The 26,102-nt window shown below is 40.9% G+C and overlaps 1 protein-coding gene across 10 annotated transcripts in view; it reads left to right on the top strand.

Annotated features, from left to right (window-relative positions):
* IQSEC1 (IQ motif and Sec7 domain ArfGEF 1) overlaps positions 1-26,102 on the top strand; it is a 326,891-nt gene that overhangs the window by 145,583 nt on the left and 155,206 nt on the right. For 6 of the 10 annotated variants that reach the window (XM_071755439.1, XM_071755438.1, XM_071755437.1 and 3 more), the window contains exon 3: positions 3,315-3,401. The exons of the other annotated variants lie outside the window; for them this stretch is intronic. In XM_071755439.1, the coding sequence (XP_071611540.1) occupies positions 3,315-3,401 (87 nt within the window). The remainder of the gene's footprint in view (positions 1-3,314; positions 3,402-26,102) is intronic. 10 annotated transcript variants of the gene reach the window in all.

Here is a 26,102-nt window from a genome sequence, read left to right as displayed (position 1 = left end):
TTTGGATGTTGTATCCTGTACTAAATCCTGTGTGCTGTTCTGAGTTAGGAGCATGAGCTTTCCCCAGCCTCTCAGCATCTGGCTGTGGTGGTGCTCACTGCAGCTGGTGGCACAGCAGCACAGCCCTGTTGCCAGGGGCAAGAGGATGGTTATCAACCTACTGAGGGGACATTTTGAAAACTGTAAGAGGGATATTGTTGAAGCAAAAGTAATTCCAAGTTATTAGCCTGGTGTCCTGTTCTCCCAGGTAGTTCTCAAACCAATATTGAGAAAATTGTTGACTGAGCTTGGGAGGCTTGTTGGTGATTGTAAGTAAAACAGTAATCAGTAATCTGTTTATTTATTTATTTATGCATCTACTGCAAGAATAAAAACAATGATCATTTCTGTTCTGTGATATGCAAGTGTTGTTGAAGTGGATGGTTACTTGTGCCAAATATAATGGAGTTTATGCAGAAGTGACAGGAACAGCTAAACCCACTTTGGGTCTGCACACTTCATAGCTGGATCTTTCTCATTATGTTGGTACCCTGATAAAGATATGATTTCAGGATGTAATTGGGCTTGGTTCTGGGTTTACTGTTTGTCTGGTCTGTTCTCAAAAGCTTTCTTTAAAAATTGAGGAGTGGTTACCCATCCATGAGTACCTGGGGAGAGCTGGAAGACACTTGGCCTGGAAATTGCGAAGCTTCCGTGTCCACTGTGATGTTACAGTAATGTTTCAGAACTTGAAATTACCAGAAGCAGCACTCAGTGGTTTAGTGTCAGTGCTGAAGTAGAAGTGCTCTATTTATAATCTCAATCAGCTTTTGAAGACCACAGATTAGAGATGTTGAAACTTAACAGGGCCAAGTATTTATGTGTATTCCCCTGTGGACAGGGGAAGCGATTTCTTCTTTTCTGAATTATTTAAATGTATTTCTTCTGATGTCTTTAGGTGTTAAAACTTAGCAAATCAGTTCTGTTATGAATGCTAACCCATCTTGAAGGCTGATGGAAAAATTTAGCTTTGTAGTTTTAAAAAAAAGGGGAAAAAAGAGACGTTTAAATCTTGAACTTTTTCTGCAATGTTCCAGGGGAGTACATGAACGGATGTACTGTTCTAGAGGGTGACTGAAGGCACAACGTGTCATGTATGGGTCTTGCATTATGCCAGCAGAAGGTCTGCTTGCTTAGATAAAATTCATATGCTATGGCAGAGGCTGCAAGCCCCGAGCCTCATCTTTGTCAGTCATTGGGCATCAGTCAGTAGACAAACCAAAACACTAGGTCAAGATACCCCTGAATTTTTAGAGTTGAATCACACTCCAAACCTCATGTTTGCTTCTCCAACTGGCTGGACAAAGAGCCTGCCTTTGAACACCATAGGAAGTGGCTGAGCTCTGACCTTATCTGTTGGACTTATGTCTTGACATCTGAGATGTTCTTTCTGGAACACAGCAATGGAATGTGGTAGCTTAATTACAAACCTGCAGTTGAACGTTGTCATTTGTTTGACCTTCTCCATGCTTGCACCTATGACACATGGAGTGCTGGTCTAGTTAGTACTTGCCATTTGAGTACTTGAGATTGGTATGGAAGAAAATGGTAGTGGAACAGGAATCTGCAACACCCTCATGTTAATTTCCTCCTTTTGCTTCTACTGAAAAAAAAAAAAAGAGAGGCATTCACAAAGCAGGAAGCAGCAATTTCATCAGTGTGATCCCTTACTCAGACTTACCCTGCAATGCACACTTCTCATGTACTGTCCTGGTTCTGTGAACTGTGTGGACCAGCTTGTGTGAATATTACATCACTATTTCTTATCAGAAAATAACAGCCTTTGTGTGTTCTAAGTGCTTTTCTGGTGGTCCATCAGTGATTGCAGTAACATTGTCCATCTTTCTTTAGGATTGTTCTGGTCAGCTTTCCAAGTGATTTGAAGGTGACACCAATTGGTAACTGCATGAGAAGGCTTTAGCAGGGGATGTCCCAGGATGGCAGTCTGCTTTCTGTCTGAATTGTGTTGCACTTCTGTTTCCAAAAGCTCTGGTTCTTACTGGAGTTACCATCAAGTGCTCTTTAAACAGAAAATCCCATTCATCTTGGCTGTGCAGTGGCTGACACTCTGTTAGCAACAGAAATCAGAACAGGGCGAACTTGGTGGGTTTTGTTGTGTTTTTAAAGGCTTAGTAACTGACTCCTTTCTGAACAAAGAATGACTTTTTTCCTTAACATCACTCTGTTTGATCCTACCAGAAAGTGACCTCGCAGTTTTCACTTTCAGCCTTAGGGGTGCAGAAGTATCAAAATTGCTTTTCTGAAACCTTTGTCATGATGTCAAGCAAAAGTTGGGTAGGGAAGGTGCATGCATGTACACATACACACATTCTCTATTTAATAGTCAGTTTGGGTACTTAAAAGTTAAATGAGGATTTCCAGTTTAATAGCTTCTTCCATGTGTGCAGACTGTAAGAGCTAAGAAATTTTTTATGGTATTCTAGAATGTAGTGTCTTAAGAAATATGATTAGATGGTTTCATCATGGAGGACTTGTGCAAAACCTTGTTTCATGTTTCCTGGCACAAACATCAAAAAGGCACAGAAGTGTATTACGAGTTGCTTAAAGATTTTCTAAGCTCTACTTCAGATGCAGTACCTTGTCTTCTTTTGAAGTTTTGTGTTTTTAGTGAAAGAATTCCAGCATAGTGATCTGGAGCATGGAATATCTTGCTGTGTTGTAAAGCTTTTTTAATATTTCCATGCTTTGAACAAATGACAGCAATCAGTATTGCACATTTCAGAATATTGTTTAAGACTTGGATGAAACTTAGCTGCTTTCAAATTCCTAAGTAGCATATTGCAATATGTTTGTAATTGCTGGGCCTGAAGAAAGCTTGTGTCCATATTCACTGTGTTGCTCCTCATGTTTAAGCACTGTGTTTGTAATTCCATTAACAAAGAAACAGCTTGACTGGTGCAGAGTAAAACGTGCAAGTCTGAAGCTTCATTTCCATAGGAATTTCAACCTTCTGTGGTGTTTAGCTTTTGCCTCTGTTTTGCACAGCAAGGCAAAACCAAACTCTTAAATTGGCATTTTATCTTGCAACAAAACTTCTTCACTGCAATAGCTCATTATCATCATTCTTGATGTGTATACTTAAGCCACGGGACTATTTCCCTCTATTTCCTGGGATTCAGCATTGACAGCTGTACATCAAATTTCATTCAAAGTTATCATGAATTTCAGCTCTACCTATTAGCACCTGCTTTTCCCTAAAAAGCCCCTTTCTAAACACTTGGTGTTTTGACTTTGTGTTTTTCCTTGTGTCGTAGGTCTTTAAATACTCTGCACCAGTTTTGCTGTCCAGCTCCATTGTACCATACCCAGCTAGCTGTCCCTGCCACACACTCAGAGTACAGGTAAGAGTAGATATGGTCCACCCACTTCTTATTTTTGAAGAGAGATCTCATGTTACAAATTGAGGTAAGAACAGGAATAGTAGTTTAAGTTCAAAAACAAGAAGAAAAAAAAGGAACATTAGAAAAACATCAAAGATTTTTAACAGCTCATAGGAGAGTTCAGTTTTCTTGGGCACTCTTGAATAATGCAGTAAAAAGGGTGCCAGGTGCTTTAAGTGGCACGTCCCCCTAGACTCTTTGACAGGTAGGAGGAAGCTAGCTCAAGCTTTAGTTCTCACCTCACAAACACATTGAAATGTTTATATAGTTTCTGTAGGATGCTGATGTTGTTCTGAACAACATCTTTTAACCCCTGAATATTCCATGACAGCTTGTGAGGTAAGCCAGGTATTGTGGTACTCTGAAGATTAAAGGCATGGACCTTCAAAAGGCTCAGCACTGCCTTTTGGTTTGTATGGAAGTGTCAGGGGTTTTTAAACAGATGCAAGCCCTTGATGCCAAGCAGAGTCTGTCCTAAGTAGATGAAAAATAGATGTTTTCCATCTCATAGAAGCATCAAAGGACAGCCTAAGTGACTAGAAATGTGAAAACTGTTAAGAAATTGTGCATGTAATGAAAAAACTGTCTTTAATTTTTATTTTTACTGTTAGTAATTAATTTAGTGATAATTGCCAGCTCATGAATAATATTAATATCAAAATATTGGAAGTTGAATGCTGAAAAATCAAGTCATTTTGCACTTGTAATAAGGAAAGACAAAAACAAACAATGAATCCTAAATCTGTAAATGCATACACACATTTTCGATTTGAGTCTTCCATCTGTTAGTTATCTCTAACCATGCATGTTTGGATTCATCCTGTTGTTTTACATTGCAGCCTCTGGTTTATTTTTCTCCCATCAGAGCTCTTGGTTTTATTTGGTCATAGTAAATCCATAGTCAAGTTGTAAGACAGCTTTTATGTTCCTTCAGTGAGAAGCAGGGCCTTAAGACTATTAAGTTTCCCCATTTGGTTTTAATGAGGCTTTTATTTTTTTATTTTTCCTTTGTCCTTGGTTTATAATGCTTTAATTTTAAGGACTTGATAGAGATCTTCCTAGGGATGTTGACTGAGAAGCCACTTGTTTCTTGAATGTTTCAAAATCTTGTTCCACCTGATTTATTATTTTTAAAGATAGTATTTCTTCTGGAGTTAAAACTTGCAACAGCATAACTTTGTGTTTAAGGAATCCTAAACTTCTTTAGCTTTTTTGTCTTTCTGTCTTTACAGTAAATAAATAAATGCCACAGGTGTGGCTGGATCTATAAAGCATGTACAGTTTTTGTAGTACTAAAGTGTAAAACAACGAAGAGAATTGGGTAACACCCAAACCAATGCTGTAATCCCCTCAGGTTAAGGAGGTTAAGGTTAAGGAGGGTGTGACCTTGCTTATTAAGGAAGTTGAGGTCTCAAACTCTCCAGCTGTGTGCACATGTACAGCCATAGCTCAGGTAGGATCAGTGGAGACACAGACACTTCCAACAATGTTCCAACTCACCTAACAGCCATGGGCTGGGCACTGGCTGCTGGGACACTTTGTGCTTGGCTTCTCTCTGCCCCCCTTTCTTGGCTACCCAGCCTAAGGCTGCCAGCAGCCTGACCTGTGCTCACAGCCTTTGTATTGTTAGGGGTTGGATAATGGAGTTCAGGCATTCCATGTTGTCTTTTTTCTCCTCTTACTTTTTGTCCTCAACCCAACATGCAAGTTACCAGGGTGTAAGATCAGCTTTGGCAAAAGCTCCAGCCAGCAGAGTTAGCTGGGGCAAAGGCCAAAAGCACCAGGTTGGATGAGCAGGAGTGGTCGTCAGGCTGAGGGAGGCTCCCCCTCCCTTCTGTCACCACTTGGGAAACCTCCTCTGGAGTCTGTCTGGCTTTTTGAATGACATTAGGGTGCTGGAGCAAGTCCAGCAAGGGGCCACCAAGATGTCCAGGGAACAAAGAACATGAGAAGTGAGGAGAGAGGCTGAGAGAACAGGGGCTGCTCAACCTGGAGAAGGTCTCAATGCTGCCAGCCTCATCTAGGAGAGGGTAGAACAAGAGACAACAAACCTAGACTGCAGTAAGGAAAATTTGATGTAAGGCAGGGGAGAGAGGGGAATTTAACCATGAGCATGGTTGTACACAGAGAGGCCAGGAAGAGGAGGTGGTGGTAAATCTGTCTTCAGCAATAGTCAGCCCTGAGCAGCTTGATGTGGTTAGCCCTGCTATCAGCAAGGGACTGGACTATAGGTAGCTTTAGAAGTCCCTTCTAAGACAGTTTTCCCTCTGATCCTGAAGCACTCTATTCCTGGGAAGAAAAAAGAGAGCTTCAAGTTTGTTTGGTATAATTTAATTTCAGACTACACAGTGATGTTAGTGCCATCCTAGGTAGTATCCTACACAGACATGTGATGGTGGATCACAGGCAGACTGTTACAGTCCTCCTTGTGTCAGAAATTTATTTGGTTTACCCAGGAGCTAAATTTCTGAAGTTGTTGTATCCAAACTGATTTTTAAAGGTTGACATCACTGCATCTGCAGTGTCTTAGGTGCAAATTATGCACCTGCTTTTGTAAATGACTTGGATGTGGGAAGCCTGCATCTGTGAGTAAAGAGTAGCTACTAAACCACGAGCAAAAATGGGCTTTAAATTTTCACATACATTTAATAGTATTAAATTTAGCTTTTAATCTTGCTATTTATCAATTTATAAATAGAAATACATAGGAAAAAAAAATCCAACAGAAGTGGATATTTCATTCTAGCTTCATTTTTGAGGCTTTATTTAGAAAATACACAGAGGGATTAATTTTGTGGCCCAGAATTAAAAATTAAATTTGCTCTGAAAGAAGCAATTAATGAATGCACTACAGTGAAATCTGGAGCATCTTTGGTCTGCTGTTAGCTAATTGCTGGATGTTTTATTCACTCCAGTAGTTTTATTTCTAGTCAAGACGATCTTTGGCATCTGTTTTGAATCATTAATAGGGAAATAATGCATTTTTAATAACTGCAGCTATTGCAGTAATCCCTTGCTTGCTCATTTTACAATGTTCAAAGTAGGCAGAGATAATACAAGTTATGTTGCATTCTTTTATTAAAAGAAGAGTCTTAGGAAGCCCAATGTATAATGTACTTTCAGCTTGTTCTTTGTGTTCCAGTTAGCCTGTGTGCCTCCTGTGTTTGCTCTTTTGGATTTATTTTTGTTTGGAAGTGAAAAATCAAAAACCAGAACCTTGTAGCTTGGCTCCTTTGACTCCCTTTCCCTTCCTGCCTCCCAAAGCACAGCCTTAAAAACCAATGTGCTGCAGTTCAAAGCTACAAATTCCATGAAGTGCTTTGTATTGGTTAGTGATCATTATAACCCAGGTTTTACATCTGGTGTGAAGAGCAAAGTAAAGGAGCTGGTGGTGCATCCTGGAGGGGCTTCCCAAAGGGACAGGATCCATGCAGCCTCATCCCTGAGCTGCTGAGCCTCTTGCTCAGTGCAGCCTGTGTGGGCTCAGACACAGAATGATGTGCAGAGAAAGGGAATTCAGTCACCTCTGTCCAGGTTGAAGAGCAGTCAGTTTCCAGCATTTATCTGAGTACATCTGTGTAAACAAGCTTCAGTCAGTACTCAGCCTGGCTGTATAGGTGTTTGGGTACCTTGTAGTAGTGACACACACACACTTGTGCACCTGATAATTGGTGACTTGGAGTATATCACTTGAACCTAAAGTTACTCAGCTGTATTTACACCATTCCTAAGCACACAGGGTTCATTTGCAGTGAGGACCCAACACATTCTGATAGTTCAGCAGCCCACCCTTGGAGAAGGCTTCCTGCTCTCCTGAAGTTAGGGGGAGGTTATGTTTGCTTTTGCTTTGTTTTTGACACCCTGTAGCCCTAAGGCTGCTGTAGCTGTCAGCTCTTCAGGCTTCTTTGTGGCCAGTGTTGAAGCAGCAATGGCTGTAGGAATGCTTCCACATCAGGAGATGTGCCCATGCTTGGGAATATGGTATCTTACAGCTATATGCTGGCTACTGATATCCAAGCATCTTTTCATCTGTTGTGTTTATTTAGAATTACAATTTCCTTGTTCTGATTTGCATGATATATTGGCTGTCACTCCTTTCTTTCTCCATCTGCTTTACCTTCCATCCTTCTAAAATGAAATTAGATGTCCTTATCATGTCCAGAGACCATTTTCAAACTCTTGAAGCTAGATTTTTTTTCGATTTTTTTCTTTTTTTTCCTCAGTGATACCTGTGGAAAAAAAAAAAAAAAGCAAAGGATGTTATAGTACCAAAGAAATCCCATCATTTTCTTGCAGTCTCTACCTGCTTAATGTTTAATCAGCACCTCTGGGAGGTAAAAACATTATTCTGAAAATATTGTACTTGTGTGAAATTTTAATGTGGAATCTTTGTTTCACCAGGTAATGTTGGCTTACATGCAACAAAATACTATATGGAAGACATAGAAGGATTGATTGTGCTATTTCTTTTTGTCTGAGCCACTGGTAGGAATTGTAGCTATTTTGTTACCATGACTGGTTAACACTGAACCTTACCCTGCAATGATGTTTGGCTGATAGATGGTTCTGTATTGTACTGGAGTGGTTTGGGTTTTTTTGTAAGTTTTTTCAAGAGCACTGTGGGAATTTTTGCACATTAGGGACAGTCAGGGAAAACTGAAAACTTTTTGCTTTGATTCCTGAAAGTGAAAAATACCTGTTGACAGACAAATTTGGTTTACTTTTGCAGCTTCTGAGCCCTGTAGTGTTTCCCAGGCTTAGGCACATAGCAGATGTTTCTTGTGTCCTTCATACCAGCATCTAGAAAGACATCCCACACTGTGCAGAGACTCCTGGGGCCTGTGGTGGCTTCCCAGGCAATGGTTGAAGCTGTACAGGTGAAGCTGTAGCTGCAGGAGCTGTACTTCAGAATCCTTTGAACCATTGCTATGACTGTTCATTGAAGTGTTCTACAAAAAAAAAAAAAAGTTGAATCAGAATCTTATTTCTAATGCAGTAGCAATCACTTAGCTATTGCTTAGCACATTTAAGCACTGTAGCCTCTTTTTATGATATGCAGAAATTGAAAAGCTTGCCAATTTTTTTTTTCAAATGGAGCCAAAATTAAAGGCAGTGTAGCTCAGAGCAGCCAGCATGTTTAACAAAGATGCAACATGCAGATGACCAGAGCCAAAAAGACCCAAACTCTGACCAAGTCTACTCTGTGCTAAGTTTCTGTGAGGTTCAGAGGATTATGTAAGACATCTGTGTTCAAACCCCATGGCAAAGCTGGCATAATTATAGTAACACTTGTTATTTTCCACTTGGTGGCTACGTGATCTAGCAATGCAAGAATGGTGAATTGTGTTCATCCACAGCAAGCTGTTTGAAAACAATCAGGAGTTGGCAGGATATCATTAAATTTAGTATTGGCTTTTGGATTTTCTTGTTTTTTCTTCCTTCATTGTCTTCCCTTCCATCCTCCTCCTTTAGCTTGTTATTTAGTCTAAAGGAAATGACCACTTGTGATTGTTACTGATCCAGAAGTGACCTCATCCAAGCTTCCTGCTAAGCCAGCATCCCTTCCTCCACCTGCCATAAAGCACATTGTAGCATTACAGATGTAGGTATTCCAAACTGCTGCCTTTGGGCCTTCTGGTTTGTAGCACCATTCATGATGCTGGCAACTCTGCATTGAAACACAGTTCTACTTTAAAACAAGGTGGGGGGGTGGGGTCTGAAGTGCAGATCTGTTATTCATCAATATTTCTGTATGTAAATCACCAGCAGAAGGGGAATGCATCTGTTCTGCATTTTCAGTGGAACATGGGCAGTGAAAATACCTGTGGAAAGTTTCTTATAAACTTGTTAAAAATAAAGAAGCCACGGCCACGGTAGTCTGGGTATGTATATGACTACTTAATGTAATTTTTCTTATGGGAAAAGCAGGAATTGCCCTTTAAATACAGCTTTTGCCTCAGAGATTAACTCAAGAGTGTTGGCCTAGGCTCATTGGGTTGTTCTGCATTGTGTTGTCTTGTCTGAGATTAGAATGAGTTAATCAGGTGGTACTTACAAACAAGTTGCACTGTTTGTGGATTTGAAAACCAGAAAAATCTCAAGCTTAATTTTCCTAATGCTGTTCCCTATGATTCTGTTCCTCTGTCTTTTTTTCCTCTCTTGCCCTCCTCTTCCTTGGCAGGGAAGATAATGTTCTGCACCAGTTCTGCTGTCCACCTTCGGGGTCTAGTAGTCCATCTTCAAGATAACAGAGAAGCTCGGGGTTGCTAAGTGTGCAGTCAGTGCACCATCTGTGTAGCCCATCCTCCTCTCCTCTTACTGGTGTGTATGGGACCAACACTTGCATGGATGCCATAGGAATCTGGTTCTTGTCAAGTTTGAGTTACTCAGAATGGCACAGCCACAAATGTTTGCTGTTGATGCTTGGTAATACCCTCTCCATGCTTTTCTACAGCTCTCTTCCTTGTGTCTGGTATTGGAAACATGGAAACTGTACACAAATACCTAAATTGCACAGTTTATTTTGAACTAAAATAAACAGTACTATAAGACTTTAAGTGTACTGTGAGTTTTGTTGCTGTATGTACATGGTCATGAGGTATGAAGGGTACCAAGGAATGTGATTTCTTTTCACCCAAGTGTTGAGGATATGGGATGGGAAGGGACCTGTTTCTTCTAAGTGTGTTAGTCTGGTTTTACTGTTAACTCTCCTAGAAATTTGTTTTGAGGTTGGGCAAACACCAGCATGACATTTCATGAACATTACTATGTAGAGGTTAATTGTTCTTTCTTTGCTTCTTGGTTGTTTGAGGAACCAGCACGTTTATGTGGTTACAGCAGATACTCCAGCTATGAGTGATTTCATTTCTAAGCTTCTTTGAGGTCTGTCTTCTAATTTTGTCTCTGTTTGTCCAAGTCTTATGTTAAACAAGATCATTACTCATGTAATTCTGTTAACCAATCAATGAAAATATTTTTCTCTAAGCTGTGCCTGAGATTGTTGTTAAAGGAATGAACTTGGAAGTGAATGGCCCTGTGACTGCAACCAGATAAATGTGAATGTACCCATGGGTGCCTAAGAATAGAGTCCAAGTTACCATTGCCTGAAAGGCCAATTGTTGATTATGCCTCTTGTGGCTCTAAAATAAATGGAGCATTTCTGCTGGTTTGATCTTCAAACTGAAACAGCCCAAGCAGATAAAAACCAGGAACAGCAGGAAACAGAATTTCTATGAAGAGGCATTCACTAGTGTGAAGTGAGCAAGAAAGAAAAGCTGAGAGGAGGAGGGGGGAGGTTTTTAAGTCTGTTGTTGCTTTCATAAGTTAACATATTACCCCAAACTGTGTTTGGGTGTAGGGTGGGAGGTTGATATTTATTTGTAGGGATATGTGGCACTGAGGATGGGATCAAAGGAGAATCCTCAGGATCAAGAAGGGAAGAACTGTGAAGGTAGTGTAAGGCTCATTCACAAACTGTATAATGTGCTTCTTTATGATACTGAAGGAATCCATGTAAAAAAAGAGAACACCAATTATTTGCTTTTCAGTTAGATTTGATGTGCTGTTTCTTAGCACTGTCCCAACATTATTCTTCCTGTTGAATGTTTTCTTGTGCTTGCCTTGGGTAGAATTGTGAAGTGTCCAAAGCCTAAGGAAGAATTTGCTTGCAGAAGGCTAATCTGTCCTCAGGATTTTGTGTCCTTTTTGTGATTGCAGACTGTAAAAAACCTGTGGCTGCTTCTGTTATTTGCTATTGAATGTTCCTTAGTGTCATGTGCTTCTTAATCACTTGGCATTATAATATATATGAAATAGTTTCTTTCCTACTGTGAAATTTGAAAATTGTGCCTGCAAAAATTGTTTAATAGATTATTACAGCTTAATACATCCCTGGAAGTGCTCTGGTGTTTACTGGGCAGGGCAGAATATTGAGATGTTTGATCGTTGCTGATAATTTTGGTCATTTACTGCTTTGATTAAGAGTTTCTCAGAGTTGCTTCCCAAAGATAGAACCAGTAGGAATTTCTGACATGTTGACTTGCTTATCTCCCTCCCAGATATAAACAGTAATTAACTCTCTCTTGTCAGTGTATGAAGCTGAAGCACTGTAATTATTCTCTTCCATAGGGTAGGATTTGTCCAATCTTTCAATAAGTATGCTTTATATGTTTGTGTAAAGGAAAACAAAGAAGAAAGACTCCTGGTTAAGCATGAACATCAACACCACCAAGCCTGGGTGCCAGCCCCTTGCCTGGAGGAGGCAGCAGTTGATTATTCTGTGTGTGGTTGTAGTTAATGATGTATCTCAGGAGAAAATGAAGTCAAAGACTGAGCAGTGTTATTAGCTGGAACAGGATGCTATCACTGGGTGTTTTCTATCTGGTAGTTTTCCAATTAAGGGAAAATAGTGTCATTCTAAGTTGCTGGCATTTGAAACAGTCTGAGTTGGTATCTGTAGTATCATCAAATCACAGCATTTACTCTACGTGGAGCAAATAGAGAAGCTGACCTTCTCTGCTGCAATGAAAGTCAGAAAAGCAGAAGTAAACATTTTCCTGTTTAAATAAATCATGGCTGGCTAAATAAAACATGCTGTGAATCTCAGGATTTAGCACTGCAAACTAGGAAGGGTTCTCTTTCAGTTACCAGAGTTTAAAAGCAGATGACCTAGATGCTGCACATTATTATAAAACAGAAAAAGGTACCAGTAGGAATGTTTCTTTTTTCTCCTCATTGCTGGGTGAATTTGCACTGTTTTTGTGAAGAATAACGAGTGTCTCGTGCATTCTAGTAGGAAAGTTAGAGTACAAAAGGCATTTTCCATGTTTTATAAACCAAATTTTTTCATTCAGAAACTTAAAGGATTGAAGAAAAGCTGCTGTGTTGGGGAAATCCAGTCAGGGAATTTCTCCTTTTGCTCCTCTGGGCACTTGCACCTATTAGGATCAGGCTGGTTTTCTTTTCTTCTGCAATGTGGTGCTCTCCTTTGCAAACATACTCAGGTCTTACACTGTTCTGAGAGTTTTGTCTAAAGTAGGCAGGTGAGGCTTCAGTTTTGCAGAGCAACTACTGACTTGCTGTTGCTTTCTGCACATATATTGTTCCCTTTCTGCAGCTGATTGTGGGAAGTCATTAAAACAGCTCAGAGGCGTGTGGGCTTGAATGGTATAATTTTTATGCACCACTAGATGGAGCAAAAAAACAGTTCAACCATCATAATTTAGAGACCCATCTAAAGCAGACTTAAAAATAACTCTTAACAAGCTGAAACAAAATACTGTATAACATAAGGAAAAGAAGTAATCCCCTGAAAAATGGAGTAGGGTGTAGATCTTAAGCATGACTGAAAGCAAGCTTTTAATACTTTCTCTTAGCCATCCCACCAGCCACATAACTGCATATGCATTGCCACAATTTCAAGCAGCACAAGATTTGTAAAGGGTTTTATTATTGTCTGTAGTTTGTGGCCAAGGAAGGTCCTTGCCTGAGCTGGTGCTTGGCAGGATGTCCTCTGCTGATGAGAATGAAGCTGCATTGAAGCAGCATTGGAGGAGACTCAGAGGTCACCCTCAGGAGGTAGGGACCTGGCTGCTCAAAGCCTTCCTCACCTCTGAAACCTCCTGACTCACCGTTTAGGAAGAGACATTGGTGTTACATCATGATGATTTGCCAGACTGACCCTTTTTGAAGTAAAGCACCAAGTCCTTTTTCTCCTCAAGTACTGAAACAGAGCTCCAAGTTCTCAACTCTTGCCAGGATTGTGAGCTAGAATTTTTCAGGTTTTTTACAGTAACTGAATAGTTCCTGAGATGAGGTCTAGAGGGAGCTCCAATGCAGGCTGGCTCAGAGCTGTCTCCTTAGTTCCATCCTTACAGACAGGGCCTGTTTTATTGCAGGAAGCTCTACAGGAAAACAAAGCAGGAAGGCATCTGCACTTGCTTTTGTGTGCTGTTAACACTGGAGATGGAGAAGTATTTGAACATGTGGAAGGGTCAATGTCTGTCTATATGCCAGCATGCCCTACAGTCAGTGTGGTGTATGTATCATTTATAATTTCCATTAACACATTGTGTAGTTTGGCCTTCCTCTACCTTTCTCAAGTTGTAATGCAGAATATGTTCCAGGGAAGGTGCATATGTTTAACAATAGATAGGTATTATGGACAAGACAAGAATATTATACATCCTGCTGTTAGATTTTTATGTATTATATGTATTATACATCCTGCTGTCAGATCTCTGGTGGTTATATAGAAAGGAATATAAGAACAAGGCAAACATACAGTGATACTTCTGGACTCCAGCAGATTTTCACAAGAAACTAATCCACTAATCCAGTAGGTTTTTCAATAAAGAAATTGATAACTATTATTTTATAAAAAGCATGAAGCAATTTTAGAACTAGTAGACAAATGTTTCTGCTCCCAAAGCAGCAGAAATCTGGTTCACAACTGTTCTACTGAATTGTTTATAATAATTCAGTTAAGGACACTATACTTGTAATTACAGGGCACTTGGCTTGAGGAACATTTTCTCTTATGTGCAGGTGCATTTTACATTCTCTTCTAACTTCACCTGAAGTGCAGGGCAGTTGCTGGGTGGGGAATCCATAAGCAAGCACAGCTGCACAGAGGGTTTGACTCATCTGCAGTAGCAAAAGCTGAATGTGACTCAGCTGAACAGAACTGGGATTTTTATTCCTCCTTCCCCTGTGCTGCAGGGTGAAGGGCAGTGCCTTCCTCTCTGAAAGGCTGTGGCACCCCACAGTGACCCAAATGGGCCAGGTAGGGAACTCAAGGCTTGCAGGGGCTGGTTCCTAGCTGTGACAGGGCATCACTAGGTCTGATGAGCTGACAAAAGTGGATAAAGAAGAGACAGAACCTAATGGAGTCAATCCACAAGGAGAAACAACAACTGATGAGTTCAGTGAGAGCTTTTCCTGGCTATTTCTGGATCAAATGCAGCCTCTGCTCTCTGCTGCTGGGTGACCTTTTATGACTCAGCCCTGCTGCCAATCCGTGTCCACCCTGTGACATTGAGATGTTCATTTGCTGACCCTCAAAAGAGACTTTAGAGACCTTGGGGATGGGAGGGCCTCACTCAGAGTGAGTTATTTTTATTTTTCACAACAGAATGCTTACAGGGTCAGAAGAAAAGAGTATTTATACAGCTAACATGTTTTGGTTTGCACAGTAAGTCTGTAGCAGACATTTGGGTAGTCTTAAAAATGGCTTCTAGCCAGTAAAGGAGGTTTCAAAGGCCCTGATTAGTATGGTTTCCTCCTTTGAGCTAACTCATCTTTATCTGCTATTAATGTTTTACCTTGGTCATTTCTGTAAAATATGGGTTGCTGTTTCCCCTTTAGAGCTGGGGATGACATCTTGGAATATTTGAATTCTCACTGAGCTAAGAAGCTGAAATTACAAACAACCAAACACCCCTTCTTCCTACAGTTATGTTTAATTAACTTATTCGAGTGAAAATTTGTACACAATATGTTTTTCATGGAAATTATGTGCCTTTCTAATTTCCAGTGTTTCAAACAAGAGCTGTTGTTTCCATACCCAATAGATGTCTTGGGTTTTTTGGTTTGGTTTGGTTTGGTTTTTCTTATGGTCTTTGGCCTGTAGTGGATTTTGGCTGATGGATTCGTGGAACAAATGTACAAAATCAACACAATTTATGACCCGTTAATATAAGCACTTTTTCCTAAAGAAATGGTGTCAGATTTCATTCACCTCTGAATTTTTTTTTCTATCCAATCACTGGAGCATTGCACACCTGAAAATGAGCTGGTATTGAAATCTGTCTCGCTCTCATCCTCAATTAAATTCATCTTTATGGAGAATTCAATTAGTTGTAATTGATATTTTATGACAAGATTTTGCCAGAGGCTGGTGTAGTACAGATAATTAATCCCAGTCAGGAAATGTTACTTAAATACCTTTATTGTGTAATCCTACAAGCAGTATTTTTCATCGGGTGATGTATTCTGACACTGGAGGGAACAGGCAGCTCGCCCACTGCTCACTCTTAGATGTAGCAGATGTTTCTGACAAACAAGTTTGTTTGCCTGTTGGTCAGGAGGTGTCTGATTAAAGCTCTTTGCTGGGCTTTGTTCTTTGTTAGCAGGGAAGCTCTCAGCTGTCAGCTGCCCATGGAAGCCACCAGATTGCTGGTGGTGCCTCCAGGATTCAGCATGAAATTGCATTGCTCTCCACATGTGTTTAGCTCTTCAGAAGCCCACAAAGACAATGTCTTCTGCTTTATAACAAGACTTTATTGTTGAAGGCTTTTTAAATTGGTAATTTTTTTTTAATTTTTGGGAGCTCAATGAAAATGTGTTTGTTCTAGTGCTGCCTCTACAGACTGGATTCCAAGTAAGCCATGAGCAGTAGTAGCTCCTCCCCACAAACAGCTTGGTCAGAATATTGCAGTGCTTCAAGATGAAAAAATACCCAGTGCTTTTTAAAATAAAACTGAAAACAACTGAGTAATAGGCACTGTCAACTCATTTAATGATTTTCATCAATGACGCAAGGCTGATCAAAGAGCCAAAAGGGAAGCCAAGGTTTAGGTGTGTAAGCAGAGCAGCAGGGAGCCTGTCACTTTATTACAGATGAGGCTAAATGAATCCTGAGTTTTTCTTTCATGTTTCATTAGGCACTTGTCTGAGCCACAAAACTTACTCCAGCTTGGGAAGGTCCACAGGTAACTCATCCATGAATTGGAAAATGTGGAAGGTAAATTTTATTGGTCTCTGTGTAAGATGCTTTATCCATCCAGACTTGGAGTGGTAAAATAGCTCCTCCTCTAACTGTGAAGGCTAGAACTGAAGATGAAGTGGTGCCTGCCCTAGCCAGATGTGCAAGTTTCTGCCAGGTGTTCGTTTCACTTAGTTCTCTGGTTCTGAAAAGTTAAACAGTGTAATAGTCTTTGGGCAACAAAAGTGACATTGAAGAAGGGGAAGAGTCATCTCAAGTTTACTTTGTTCAGGTGCTTCATCATTTTCCTTCCATATTCTCTGTACTCTGAGGGCTTTTCCAAGACAATTTCCCAGCACTGTGTGTATGTGTATGTATATGTATATATACACACCTATGGCCATTTCCCAAGTGGTGGTGTTCTCCAGACACATACAGCTGCATCCAGATGGCAGTCAGCACCTTAGGCTCTCTCAGATGCATCTGGGACTGCAGAGCCCCAGTTCTTGGTTTACACTGGAGCTGAGCTAGTGCCCACGGGTACAAAGTCATCCTGAACTGTTCTGCTGGCTGGAACTGAGAATGACTGTGGCATCACTTTTGAACTCTGAAGTGTTGTAAAGCATGTAGTCATCTTACTGTGGTTTCAGCTGGCTCCTTTTATTATGAAAAGTCAGGGTAGTGAGAATTATTATTACAGTAAATTTGACTTTTCTATATACTTTACAAATGTGTATATAAAAAGAAATATTAAAAAAAAAAAAAATCTCATATGTCATTTGCAGCACTTCCTAAACCTGAGCTTTCTAACTATTGGACAGGAGGCATTAGGATGTGGGCCTGTGCAGAACCCCTGGCTCTGGTCCTGCAGGTGCCCCTGCTGGAACCCAGCACCTGTGCAGGAGAGCCTGGAGCACACGGGATCCATTTGGAACTGGCAGGAAGCACCAGTCTCAGCTTCTCAGGCATGTTTGAAGTCAGTGAGCCCCTGTAAATTCATGCAGCACACTTGATAAATATAAACTGCCAGTTAGCTGAAAAATCATTTCCCTTCCATGGATCAGGCTGCTCTATAGCCTCCCCATCCTGCTTCCAGCATGCACACTACTAACCCCTTTTTATTGTTGTGCCACAGACATGCTGATCTAGCTCTGCTTGGGCTTGTTTTCAGATTCTCTAATTGTTTGCTAGTTGCATGTTATTTAACTTACATTTGTAAGCACTTTCTTCCAGAAAACTATGCTTAAAAAAAAAAAAAAAATACTTAACCCTGTTTTCTATCCGGCAGGTCCATAGCCTAAAGAAGGAGCAGGGTTACAAAAATGTTGTGCTCTTGCAGTCATAAAAAGGGTTTTTTCTGTCTTTACAAGAAGCATCATCACCTCTGACAAACTGATACAGGGCACTACAATTTAATGGCTGAATATGCTTCTGTGAATATTCCTGTCAATTTTCTTTTTCAGACCTGACGAAATTAATATAATAGATGGAGCTTTACTGAGCTCAGGGAAACAGCACATTGACCATAGGTCTGTGTATCCACTTAACAGCTTGGGTAATTCTGTTACATTTCCTGGGAAACAAAAGAACTGTGCACAGTGATCTATAGTATCTTTCCTATAATCTGCTGCTTCTTGTTAAATGCTGGGCAGTCAAAGAAGAATACTTGTGACACGCAGAGAAATAATCATTGATTGCAAGTGAATGTATTGAAATAGGTTGAAAGTCATATGAATTCTTAAATTGTACTCGTGGTGTTTCTGGACAGCTCCAGGGATGAATAGCTTTGTCATGGCACATGATAAATGAGCTGCTGGCAGCACAGCCGTGGCTCATGCTGCCTGCAGGTCTGTGCAAGGGAATAAGGCTCCTCTTTGAGCCTTTTGTTTTTCTGAATGTCCCTAAGCATTTGGGGCATGCAAACTGCAGGGAGGTGCCTGCAGCATATGGTAATGCACAGGACATACCCCAGCTGCACACTGGTTTCAGCTCTCACTCTGAACTGGGGATTCAATATCTGCTGAGGTGAGGATAAGAAATAAATTATTAGTCTACAAACCGACATGGAAACCAGAGGAAGGGCTGTCACTGAACCACTCCTGTGGTGCAGCTGTGTTACTGCTCTGTGCCAGCAGGTCTTTTACACTTTGAATTGTCTGCAATTGTAATGCGCTTAAATACACCTGGAGGACACATACCCAGCAGAAATAGTCTTCATATTTTAAAGGATGAAGTCCTAAGTTTCTGCTATTAGGCCAATTTGATGTGTTTATTCAATGAGAGATGGGATTCAGTGCATCACTCTTGGCAGGGCTGTTGCTAGCTGGTGTAGGACAGTAGTAACACTACAGCTTGCAAAGGGACACAGGATAGCCAAACCCTTGTTTTAAGTTACACATCTATTTTTGGTTTATGCAGCAGCCTTTGTTTTCTGACCCATTATTTTGCAGTTAGGTCATCTCAAATGCCATGCAAGGATGCTGTAAAAAGGATTTAGATCCTTTTGCTGCCTGAGTGGATACAGGCATGGGCCCCTGTGCAGAAGCTTTTCACTGCAAGTGATATGATTTTGCTTACAGTAGATGGGTAAGCAGTCACACAAAGGATAGCAGGTAGCCTAACTTGGTTACTTTAAGTGCTTAATTCACAGTAATCATGAAACCTTACACAAAAGGTGTTTTCAGATTTATGGCTCTCATAAATATCACTTTCTTTGTAGATGATAAACAAAAAAGGAAAAGGTAGCTGCCTCTGGCCACAGTAGACACACATGAGAACTCTTAATGCAAAGTGAGTTTGTCCAGCCATGTTGCTGAACAAGAAGTTTTCAAACACTTCAATTCTCAGATTACATTAGCATGCTGGACCTTTGCCTCACTGAGGATTAAACACAGATCTGGAATCTTTAATGTCTTCAAATTGGATTATATACAATTGGCTGCTGCTATCTGCAGCACACTTTCTCTTCCTTCTATGGAAAACCTCAATTCCCATGTTGCATATATGGGTCGGTTTTGTTTTCATTGCTCTAAATTTGAGCTGCAAATAGTAGTGAATCTTGTTAATAAACATCTGATCTTCATGTAACTCTGGGAATAAATGTAATTTAAATAATGGACTTCACTTCTAGCAAACCCCAAACCACATCACAGCAGTTTTTTGAGATGAAATCAGTTCCTCTGGCAAGATATCACCCTGGAAAACAATGCTGGTGAGATGTTCAGTGGATAACAAATTCTAAAGTTTGTGTTGTCAAGAGGGTGATTCCTTGGTAAATACTGTTTTTTGGTTCAGGGCTGTGGGACTTGAAGCTCTTTTGGAAAACCTGGTAGAAGGCTGAGGTGAACAAGGCATAGGTATGCAAGGCATATGTGACTGATAGGAACTCAAGCTGTGGTGTCAGACATGGTGCTCATGAGACCTCAACACCAGGGCCTTCATATTTTGAGGTTGTTGCTGGAGTTACCTATCTGGTGGAGCTTTTTAAAAATTAATAGTTGGAAGTCATGTCTTTTGCTGTATAAAACTGAGAATAGAGTGTTTCTTAAAAGGAAGTTTCTCCAAGGCCCCCCAGTTGTTACTCCTGGGGATGGCTCTAGGAATGCAGGTCTCAACTTGGTAAACACAAACTGACTTTATAACAATTTTGTTGTCACTGTACAGAAATGCAGTTTTACTCTTGCACAGTTATCTCAAATTAATAAAGCCACTGTGCTTCCTAGTCTGGCTATTTTCTCATGGCTTTTATGGTCATGTTGTTTCCTACTTATTGCTTTTCTTACAGATTTAAAATCTCTTTGAGACACTGTGATTATATTTTGATTTGGATGGGATGTTATAAAATTGAGTGTTTGGGTGTGCCTCTGTGCTGACCAAATTATGACAGAACCTTGTGATGCACAGGGGGGAGCCTCCTGAAGGAGGAAAAATGAGAGAAAGCTTATGTGTACAGCTTGCATTCAGACCAACCCAAATTCAATTACATTTCTAGTATGCCAAATAGAAGTATGTTAAGAGTTTTCTTAAAGCTCTTGTTTTTCTCTCATCTATTTCTGCCTTTGATGCCCTGCAATGTCTGGAGGAGATCTGACAATCAGTTCCCTGCTTAGATTTGTAACCCAGCCTTTGTAACACCTCCAGACCCAGCAGAAAGAACTATGCTTAGGAATCTTAAGTCACTCAAGTCCCAAGTGAGGAAGGAAGGCTTTTCGTTTCCAAGAGCAGCATTAAACATGTATTTAAGTGCTTTCTTGTCTTAGTGGTTCATGGAAATATTTGGAGCACAGTGTATCAGAAGAGAAAACTAGAAACAAGTGCTATTCTTCAAAGTTCTTGGTCCTTCCTTCTGAATGTTGCCTTTTCATAGTTGAAGAGTGCCAATTATGTATCCAAAAGAAAGGTTTAGTTTGAGCTGTATTTGCAGCTTGTGTAAGTTTTTGTTCCTATGGCTAATATCAGTTGGGTGTTCTGGCCTACTTACACAGATCTGCAGAAACCTCTGGAGCTGGGCTGTTCTACTTTTAGATCTGTGGTTAGGAGAGGCCACTGGGAGACAGGGTTTCTGAATTGGATCCACACGTGACTGAAGCTGCCAGAAGCATTGCAGGTTTGAGAGCTGCTGCCTTTGTACCATAACTGTGTTAAGATCGCAGTGTGTCTGCCTTTCCATCTTGATAATATTTTGGTTTGCTGTGTTCCACTAATTCCTGCAGGACACAACTGTGTGACTGATCAATGATGCTGCAGCCAGAAAAGACATTACAGCAGAGCTTCTAGCCATATATCCATCAGGACCCTCCTCATTTCTGGAGCAGCCCAATCTCTTCCTGAGTTTCTGGGCTATGATGTTCAAATTAGAATTTCCCACAGCTTGTTTCTTCTGAGGCATTTGGGTTTTTGGACATGAGGCAAAGGGCTGTGTACCAAAAGCAAGTGCTGAACTGCTAGCTCCTTAGCTCAGGGCACTTCCAAATTTTTGGGGGAATGTGTTCCCCCTGATGCCTTGGTAGATCTCTGGGCAAAGCCAGGCTCCATTAATGAGGACAGTTTGAGCTGAGGTGATATGCTGGGCAGAATGTAGAAGTGGGAGGCTAAAAATAATGTGTTACCTTGTTACTTTTTCCTGTTAGTTAAGTAACTTCACAGTATTGTGAAGAAGTGATGAAAGGGGAGCAGGCTGAGCTCTGTTCTGTTTGCCATGGAAGGGCAGCCTTGGGAGGAAGGCACTGTGCTGTTCAGTGCTGGATACTTTGGTGATTACCCCTTTCACTTGCAGCTAAAGCAGGCTGGGTGTCAAGCCAGGAATCCTGGAATCCGTCAGTCCTCAAAGAAGTGACTTACAGCAAGTTCACACAGAATCTAAAGGGATGATTTTGTTTGTCCAGTGTGTAGTGTACACTGGAATATCATTTGCAGGTTTGTTTCTGTGGCAGGGTGTTGTTCTGGCTGAGTATGATCCTTCTGCTGCCTTCTTTATGCCTGTTTTATGATTGGGAATGGCAGTGCTAGGTGTCACACCAGCCTCAAGCAAGGGTAAATATTTCCATTTAATGAGGCTGCACTTTGGAATATAAAGAAATTATTCTGAACGTGTGGAGTATCACAGTATCACCTGCAATGGACAGGGTTCCCTTTCTTCTGTGTGCTGCCAGCTCTTATGAAGAAACTGTGACAAGCAGCAATTATTCACTGAGCAATATCTAGTGCAGTGTCTTAAATATTTAACATACTATTCTGCATTCCCTTCCTCAGCACTGAAAAGATGCAGTGCTTTGCTGCTTCCAGCACCAAGGGTTTGCTGGAGCTCAGAACTGTCTTTTCTCCTCAGACACAAACATTGTCATTTGCAGACTCTGCTGCTCCAAGTGAATTTCACTTTTCCAGCCAAAAGATGATATATTTAAGCAATCTTTACTTGGGATCAAGCTGTGGATTTGCTTCAACTACAATTATTTAATCTGCCACCATTGTGTATTTTCATGCCAGAAGAACCTCTTGGCTTTGCTCAAATTGGATTTTCCTCCTCACTGTTTTGCAGGCTGTCTGCTGAGGGGAGGGAGTTATTTGTAGCTCCTGTCAGCAGTAGTGCAGGTGGGACTCTGCTCTCCTTTATCCCCTGGTTAACAGATAATGAAGCAGTTGCAGCCATCTGTGCTGATGGAATTGGACTGCTCCTATCCCAATTTAGCATTATTCAGTAGAACTGAGCCTGTAGGGCTGGAAGGTGCCCTCGAGGCCCTGAGAAGGGAAAGCAGCTGCAGCGTGGGGACTCTCACAAGATTATCCAGACAACATGGTAAGAACCACCACAAAACTGCACACTGTCAAGAGATTTAACAAATACTCTGTAAAAAGCTTACAGAACAGACACAGTGCTGGACTACTAGAATTACTATATTCTATTTATCTAGTAGCAAGGGCATAGTTCCTATGGGGTTCTGTTATGCTGGTGCTTACTGCAATCACACTGACATCTTTCTCAGAAATGTCTTCATGATTTACATTGCCACTGTTCCATACAGACAGAAAAAATTATTTAAATTAAGGTCTCTGTACTGCTGTCTCCCAGATCAGTAACACTCCTTGTCTATGATCACAGCTAAGGAATGCAAGATTAAAGATTGACAGTTCTTCAAAATATGAATTCTCAGCCTTCTCTCCATCCATATAAGAAACTCCATTTCATGCAGTTCCCAAAGATACCTCAAGTAAGAGTGATTTTGTATTTATGAAAAACTGTTCCTTTCATCACAAAAAGCCCCAAGAAAAACAAACCAAAATAAAACAGAACTGGTGTCATTGCTCAAAGTACGAAGGAGCTCTTTGTCCTCTCACTTAATATGATAAAACATTTTACAATATGATCTTTTAAATACCCAGTTTCTGGGAATCCTGTTCCATCAGGTCTGCTCCCAAGACAACTTGCATGAGTAACACGTATCCTCGGTGTGAGTAACAGGTGCTACAGCCTCTCCTCTTGGTTTTTGCTTCAGGACTGAACTCTCAGCCTCAACGATACAAAATTCGTAATTACTCTTATTGTCCATGAATATATAAAGCCTACTGAATAAGACAGCAACTCTGAGTTCCAGCCCAGTGATTTCTTGGTGTTATTTTTATTTTCTCCTGCAGAAGTAGGGGCTATAGATGATTTCTGTGCTGGCTGATGAGAGCAGGTGCCAGCGCTCACCAAGTTTGTCATTCAGGAGTCGTGTCTATCCATATTTTTTATAATTCTTTTAGCCTTGAAAGAGGTTGTTGGTAGCAACAACTACACCCATTCTTCAAATTTCATGCTGGGCCATGTTAATGCCAAATAATCCAGCTGGGTATAGCCCTATGTGCCAGGTTTAGTTACAGTTCATGCAATGATTTCCTCTGCCTTTTCTCTACAATGTCAAGAATTTTCATAACGCGACGATGTCACTCAATTGACTCATCAGTGGAATTGGTGCACATTTCCTCAGCTCCCTACCTAGAAGGCCCTTGCAAACTCCATGGAAACAAACTGGAGACACAAACAGCCAGCAGGGTGGTTTAGAGCATTTTTTCCCCCTCATAATGCAACATAGTTCTGCAGTTTGTTTTCTCCTGTTTAATGGTGGTATAAGTTCTGAGCTCAATTTTCAGGCAATTCGTTGGGCACAGTTCTATGGTTACACGTGGTATTTTGGGCAGGCTTTTTTTTCCATTTCTTGTGTATGTGCAAAGTGGTAATTGTACACATATAGGCGAGTCTATTGTATTTTTAATAGTGTAGTTTCAATGGGTTTGTTAGATGTATATGGATTTCTTTCTGGACTACAAATGTACTGAGTCAGTGCCCATTAGGAATAAACAAGTAGGATTGTTAGACCTTCCTGCTTGTTTTCTGCAGAGCAGTGCAGTACTTTTTTTTCTCTCCAGTTAATCTGTTAAAAAACAAACCAAACAAGCCATGTTTTGAATGAACCTAAAATAGATATATTTTTCTTTTTCCTGAATCAAACATTCCTGAATTTAGTTTGGGTTAGAATGTGCTATTTTCCTTGCTGTATCTTAATGATTACTGTGTTTAGGATGTGGGTTATTTCTGTTATAAATTAACTTTCCATCTTTGAGCAGTATTTGGAAAAAATATTTAAGTGGAATTTTGGATGTAAAGAAAGAGGGGGAGTGATTATATTGTACTAAAATTATTCTGTAAGCTTGGTAAGAATTAACTAACTTTCTGTACCCCAAATCCAGATCTTTCAATAACTTTCAGGTTTTATTTCTTCTGTCTCTGTTGGTGTTTTTCTTGGCTGTTCAGCATTGTTTTTCATGTTTTCAGTCCACTGCTGAGGTTTTCCCCAATGGGAAGTTGAATCTGTGGGTGGGTGACAAGGTTTAAAGGCTGGGCTGTCACTTTTTCTGGGCCTGTAACCCTCCTTGGTGTATGTCTTGGTTTCTGTCTTGCTCCCTGGGTAGGTTTTTCCCCAAATGGATAATTTCTTGAAAAGAGCAGTAGGGACTAATTGAGAAAGTTTAATAATGCTTCAGACAAGATTTTAGGGTAAAATGAACTCCTGAGCTGAAAAGCATGTGAGGATAAAATAGATGTGTGTGGAAGGATCTTAGAGGATTTGTGAGAGCAAGCAGCTCACCTGCTGTGTGGGGACAGAGGTGATGGGGGAAGGTTCCAGAGAAGCAGAAATCAGACTTTCCTTGGATCCATCTGGAGAGAATGATGCTCCTTGCTGGTGATCTGCTTGTGGCTGTCAGCCAGGGAGACTTCTGTTCAGCTCACACAGCTTTTCCTGTGTGAGACACCATTCTTATCTGACCCTCAGAGAAAAACCAGTCATAAGCCTTTATCCATAGGGCTGCTCTGATTCTGGATGTGCAGAAGTGGTTGGACAAGGATGAGGAGTTTCTGACCCTGGCAGAAGGGCTCCTCAGCTCCCTGCTGAGGCAGCATTGGGGCCAGAGCTGTGATGGGGTCTCCCCTTACCCCACCATGGGCACAGCTCCTCTGGAACAGTGGCACTGGGGGAAGCCCTTCCACTGCCACCCTGCCTGTGGGACTCTCTGGGCACCTTGGCAGCACTTGTGGCTCTGAATCAATGAGACCTGTGGCTTTTTGTGTTTTGGATTGCTAATGTCACACTGAGCTGCAGTTAGCAGCAGTGGGGAAATCTCTAAAAAACCTATGTAAAAGCAGAACCTTTGAGCCATGCTTCAGGACAGCCCCAGGATGGGTATTTTTGCTGTAGGAGCTGTACTGCTCCTTCCTAAGTATCTCCTGACTGAAGCTTTTGGTGGCTGGGGAGCCTCACTTAGGTGTCTGCAGAAAGAAACCCGAGGTGTTTTTAATGAAGCTGTAATCCTGCTGGTTGTGAGTGTCTGAGGTGTCCCTGAGGTCACAGCGTGCTCAATGTCATTCAGGGCCACAATCAAGGTTGCAGTGGGGTGGAGGCTAATCAGCTCTGCCTTGTGTCTCATTTCCATCTCCTCTTTATTCACAACATCTTGCCACCACACAAAGACAGAGGCTGTTAAATATTTATTTATAGTAAGAAGGGTAAAACCGTTCAGATTTTATATAAGTCTGAGTTAAAAGCAAGGTGAAAAGTCAGGCTCAGTGAGCAGGTTGGCACTTCCATGGCACACTGTGTTAAGCAGTAAACTTAATTATAAGTAAATTAGTTCAGCCTTTACAATTGTTAAACAAGCAACGAGCCACAAAGCCAACATATGTAACCCAGCCCCTCAAAATTCATCACTATTCACAAATCCTGAACTCCAGAAGCAAACAAATTACAGGGTGAAATGAGCTCCTAAAAGCTGTTTCACAGCTTTAGGGCTTTAGTTAAAAGCTATTTGGACAATATGGTTTTGTTTCCATTTCTGTACAGCTGATTTTTGCACATGCTGCATTTATGGCCTCTTCCCTTTGCACAACCCTTTGTATTTTTGTAAATACCTAGTAATCTTGGGAT

The sequence above is a fragment of the Heliangelus exortis genome, chromosome 12, assembly GCF_036169615.1.
Source record: "Heliangelus exortis chromosome 12, bHelExo1.hap1, whole genome shotgun sequence".
In the NCBI taxonomy this organism is placed as follows: domain Eukaryota; kingdom Metazoa; phylum Chordata; class Aves; order Apodiformes; family Trochilidae; genus Heliangelus; species Heliangelus exortis.
This window is presented reverse-complemented; position numbering and strand designations above follow the sequence as displayed.